Raw genomic sequence first — 5,925 nt, 5'->3', positions numbered from 1 at the left:
CCATCAAAGTCTCTAATTTTAGTTTGCAACAAATTCAAATTTTGAATATCACAGGCATACAAAGTAGCCTTCTCAAGAATGCTTTTTAATATCTTAAAACTATCAAAATATTTTGAAATGCAAACCCACGCTTTGAGGTCAAAACTCTTATTTACCATGCTGTCATTGTAAACAAGTCAAGCATGGATTGTTTTATGAATTCCACCCATACTCACGTGAGGAAAATCACTTTCATAATGTAAGAGTGGAAGATATCTTTGCAGGGGGCTTTGTGGAGGGCTTGTGCAAAGATGAGAAAACTTCTCTTTGTTAATTATTAGCCTCTAACTTTGTATTCAGCCCAACGTTAGTTTTGAGAGAGAACTTTGTATTTGTGTAAGAGAATAATTTCGTTGTATTGGGATTTGGGCACTGTGAGAGTGCCATTAGACCATTTTGTATTTTCTATATTTTTTGGTGAAATTTTGTCTTGTTGCAACCCATGGATATAGGCCAAAAGTTGAACCACATAAATCCTTGGTGTTTTTTTTTGTGTGTGAATGTTTATTATTTTCTTTTGGTTTCCGTTGATCCTATTACTTAATTTTTGGTGTTTTTTCTAACGTTCATAATATTTTCACAACCAATCTTGCGTATGAGTGCTATCCAGATTCCAGAGACATTTTCTTACAACAATTTGGTAACAGAGCTTCCACTGTTACAACAATTTTGATAAAAATCATTGTCAATTGACACCTAGTTCCAAAAGGCGAACTTCACAGAAAAAACTTTTTGAAATGTACCTATTAGACTTACACCATTATAGAACCTTTTCTTTAGTTCAATTCAATGTGTCTAATTATACAAGTTCAAATTTTAACAACATTAATTTCTTTGAAGATAGTAAGACTTTTGACAAAGGGATCAAATCCTTGCAAGCTATTCACAGTTGCCAGTCAAAATTTCTTGCTCCAACAATTTAGGACAGCTTAATTTGCTACCCATTGATCCACTGTAACAAATACGCTAGCTGAAACATTCAAACTTGTCTGAATCTGGACCCGGTTATTGGATACATTCCTCAAGGCATGGTTAGGGAACTGGCTGCTAGTAGAACTTAACGAGTACTGCACATGACTAATAAGGTTAGGAAAAACTAGAACCCTGTTAAAATCCACAACCCATGAGTTTCCTACCCCATTCACAGACCCCCTTGCAACTGTGGCCTTTATGTTCATCCCTTTGACATTGTTCCTATCAATCACAACTTGTTTGATATCTTTGAATGGTCCTTTGGATTGATCCAATTGAACAATATCAACTCCTTTGTCAGAACCACCAAACATGTTATCAACAATGTTGATCCCATTTGCCACCCCATTTATTGATTTTAGGACAATGTATGCATCACCAAGGAAAAATGTATTAGAGATGTGAAGTTGCACAGGATCTTCAGCAACTATACCAGTGTAATCCAAGTAAGAATTAACGATCCGGGTTTGTGTCAAACCAGGCAATTTCAGATAAATCCCAGTGCCACCAAAGCCGGTAGCCTTATTGTAGCAATGTACCCCTGAAATTATGTTGGCTTGACCAGAAACTAATACTCCTATAGCGGCTGAAAAAATTACCACATCTGTGACAGCATTATCATTGCCCATTAGGCTTATTGCAGTGCCTGAGAACATTTTCTCGCCATGATCACCACCGGCAGTGATGTGTTGGCCAAGAAAGGAGTTTCTTATGTAGGTCTCATGGCCACCTTGGACTAAAATCCCATTGCTAGTGAAATGGGCAATGTAACAGTTGTCTATGCTGGTCCTAAGTGAGTTTCTGACTGCAATGCCTCCACCCTTGTAGCTTGAATCCAACATGAGGTCTTTGAGGGTTATGTACTCATAATTGTAGGATGATGATGAGGATAGCTGTGCACCCATGGAGGTCCCTCCATTTTCTTCATTATTGTTGCTAGTTGATGAAGCTGACAAATCAATCAGATACCCATCAGATGCAAAATCATCTGAGGCACGCAGTGTTCCTCCATGTATCTGTTAAATTTAAATGATCAAATCAACACAACATCATAAAAGAGTAGGATTAAATAAAACTTCAATTATTAATATTCATATAATTTAGATTTTAGGGAGTGTGATTTTTCAGCTGCAAAATTAGGAAATGAATATTTTATTTTATTTTTATAGAAAGTGAAATGTCACTAAGAATGATTTTTGGAAAAATACTTCTAATGTCACAATTTTTCACAATCTTTTGCCACAAAAGTTGAGATGACAAAAATCTTGTAACTTACTCTACTTAACAAGAAGAACCAAGATTGAAATCCCCCATTTCCCATAACTTTTACTATTGGATTTATAAAAGAGAGATGATATGTTATGATTAGTGCTAAATAAAAGTGGTATTAGTTGTGGATTCGAATAAAAAAGATATTTTTATGATTAAAACTTATCACCCAATAATTATAAAACAAAAATTACAATTTTAGCAGTATTTTGGAGGAAATGGTCATAAATATTCTCTTTTATGATAGTCAAAAAGAGAAAACTTTGGATTAAGATCAAGTGCAATACTTAGGTATTGCTCCTAATACAATTGCTATAAGTGGCTGAGATTTAAAGTTGCAAAATGCAACTTTAAATCGCAACCATTAAATAAATAAATAAAAGTAAAAAAAGTAACAGTGAAAAAGTAGAATCAATAAAAAAATATTGTGAGAAAAAGGGGGGTTAGTTGCACGATGCAATTGCATCCGATCTCAATCCGAGAATCTTTATGGCTTTTCTTAATAGCACTCAAGTTTCATTGACTATTGCATCGGATTTCAATCCGAGAATCTTTATGGCTTTTCTTAATGGCAATCAAGTTTCATTGACTTCTTGTTGACTGCAATAAAAGCCTCACTATGAATTCAACAATTTCACTATGAGTTTCTTAATGACTTTTCCTAATACAATTGCTTTGAATGGCTGAGAAAAAGTGAAAAAGTAAGATTGGTAAAAAAATATTGTGAGAAAAAGTGGTGTTAGTTGCACGATGCAATTGCATCGAATCTCATATTCTCAATCTGAGAATCTTTATGGATTTTCGTAATGCCAATCAAGTTTCATTGACTTGTGGTTGACTACCATAAAAGCCTCACTATGAATTCAACAATTTCACTATGAGTTTCTTAGTGGCACTCAAGTTTCACTATGAGTTTCTTATTTAGGTATTGCTCCTAATACAATTGCTATAAGTGGCTGAGATTTAAAGTTGCAAAATGCAACTTTAAATCGCAACCATTAAATAAATAAATAAAAGTAAAAAAAGTAACAGTGAAAAAGTAGAATCAATAAAAAAATATTGTGAGAAAAAGGGGGGTTAGTTGCACGATGCAATTGCATCCGATCTCAATCCGAGAATCTTTATGGCTTTTCTTAATAGCACTCAAGTTTCATTGACTATTGCATCGGATTTCAATCCGAGAATCTTTATGGCTTTTCTTAATGGCAATCAAGTTTCATTGACTTCTTGTTGACTGCAATAAAAGCCTCACTATGAATTCAACAATTTCACTATGAGTTTCTTAATGACTTTTCCTAATACAATTGCTTTGAATGGCTGAGAAAAAGTGAAAAAGTAAGATTGGTAAAAAAATATTGTGAGAAAAAGGGGTGTTAGTTGCACGATGCAATTGCATCGAATCTCATATTCTCAATCTGAGAATCTTTATGGATTTTCGTAATGCTAGTCAAGTTTCATTGACTTGTGGTTGACTACCATAAAAGCCTCACTATGAATTCAACAATTTCACTATGAGTTTCTTAGTGGCACTCAAGTTTCACTATGAGTTTCTTAGTGGCTTTTCCTAATACAATTGCTATGGTTGGCTGAGATTTAAAGTTGCAAAATACAACTTTAAATCTCAACCATTAAATAAATAAATAAGAGTCATGCTAACAAGTGCCTTAGGTTCTGCTTGGGAGTTCATAAGGGAAGGGAAGGGAATAGAATGAAATGATCATAAAGGAATGGAAAAGAATAAAATATACTTAAGTAAGGGAAAAGAATGAAATGGAATGGAATTAAGTAATCTTGATTAGATGTTTTAAAATAAAAGAATGGAAAGGAATGAAAATGAATGGAATGTAAATAATCTTGTTTGGGAGCAGCATGAAAGGAATTGAATGAAATAGAATCATTTTATGAAAATATTACTATTAGACCCTTATTTTAAAATAAAGAGTTGAATATATAAGAGTATTTTGGAAGTTTTAGTAAAAAAATTATTAAATCTAATTTCATTCTCTCCATTCCTCCCAATTTCGAAGGGAATGAAAATTTAAGCTTTTAAGATAATAGAGAAGAATGAGTGTTCCCTCATACTCATTCCATTCCCTCCCATTTAAACTCCCAAACAAGGGAATGGAAGAATATTCTAAAATGATTCTTTTCATTTCTTTCTATTTCATTTCATTCCATTCCATTCCCTTTTCTCAAGCGAGGCCTTAAGGCATTGGTTAATAATTCATTTTAAGAATGTTTTGACACCACTTTTATGGGAAATGAAAAAAACTGTCAAAATATTAATTACTTTGTTTCTTTTCCTATAAAAACTTTCTTTAAATAGATTATTAATCAATGTCCTAAGGGCTCTCGTTAACATTTCTTAATAAATAAAAGTAAAAAAAGTAAAAGTAAAAAAGTAAGATTAGTAAAAAAAAATATTATAAGAAAAAGGGGTGTTAGTTGCACGATGCAATTGCATCGGATCTTAATCTGAGAATCTTTATGGTTTTCCTTAATGGCACTCAAGTTTCATTGACTTTGGTTGACTACCATAAAAGCCTCGCTATGAATTCAACAATTTTACTACTGAATTCACTCATATTTTTTCATATCAATCCTGTGCTAAAGTTTCTGTAATTCAGTAATTAAATTTTAAAAAAAAAATCAAAAAATATTCCTTCAAATCACCAGGAATATCGAGGTGTCTTTTTATAAATGCAATCTCTTTTGTGGTTTTTCACCTATTGTATGGATTTGGTGCATTTTGCTTTACATAGCATCAAAACTTTTCACACATGGAGGATCTAAAGTAGGGAAGATTAGATTCATTAAACAATCCAAAAAGACAAATTTATTGCATTTCAGTCAAAATCATGGAGCAATTTTTGAGGAAAGTATTTCCAAAAGCTGCCGAAAGGATAACTTTCTTTCTCATGGTTTCAAGGTGTCACGGTATGTGTGACAAATACAATCCTTTCCAAACTGTAATTAGAAGAAGTTTAGAACCTAGGAAAACGAAAATTTATTCAATTTTTTAAAAAGTAAACTATTCTAAGTTATGTTTGAGTGTTTGACCAACTGCTTAAACATTAAACAATTTGCAGGCTTAAACTGACACCTAATGAACATGATGACCTTTGTGTCTATCAAGGCACTTGGTCTTGCCATACCCCAGTGGTCCTGTCTACTAAAGCAATGCTAAGGGTACATACTTGTTCACAATTTTTGTTTCTCATAATTTGTATAGACCACCGCCTGCGTTGAAGTCTTAAAGACACGTTGTTGAGAAAAAAAAACTGTCCCACTTATGTGAGTGAGAGAGAAGAAAGAAGGGAGAGCGGGGACATGGCTATAAGATTTGATAAGGAAACAGTGACTGGTGAGAACTTTATTTATATATTATTTTTTTTTGCTGAATATGAGAACTTTATTTATATATTAGATCGTGTGTGGTGTGGCATCCACATTCGGTTCTTTTTAAGTATGTTTGTTTGTACTTTTTCTAAATGAGAAGTGAAATGAGAATGGCCCCTCAGCATTTTGATTCTTTCTTTTCCTGACAAAAAAAAAGTGAGCAGTTACCATTACCAACTTCTTACTTTAGGTACTTTCTCAAAAAAAAAATTCTTTACTTTAGGTAGACCATGACAAGTTTACCAT

At 33.0% G+C, this 5,925-nt stretch overlaps 1 protein-coding gene across 1 annotated transcript in view; it reads right to left on the bottom strand.

Moving 5' to 3' along the window:
* Positions 1 to 740: 740 nt before the first annotated feature.
* Positions 741 to 5,925, bottom strand: part of LOC111999346 (polygalacturonase QRT3) — a 6,228-nt gene continuing 1,043 nt past the window's right edge. The window contains 1 exon segment of the mRNA XM_065777943.1: positions 741 to 2,027. Within this exon segment, the coding sequence (XP_065634015.1) occupies positions 969 to 2,027 (1,059 nt within the window). The 3' untranslated portion in view covers positions 741 to 968.

This window comes from Quercus suber, unplaced genomic scaffold (genome assembly GCF_002906115.3).
Source record: "Quercus suber isolate HL8 unplaced genomic scaffold, Cork oak 2.0 scaffold_169, whole genome shotgun sequence".
Taxonomy (NCBI): Eukaryota; Viridiplantae; Streptophyta; class Magnoliopsida; order Fagales; family Fagaceae; genus Quercus; species Quercus suber.
This window is presented reverse-complemented; position numbering and strand designations above follow the sequence as displayed.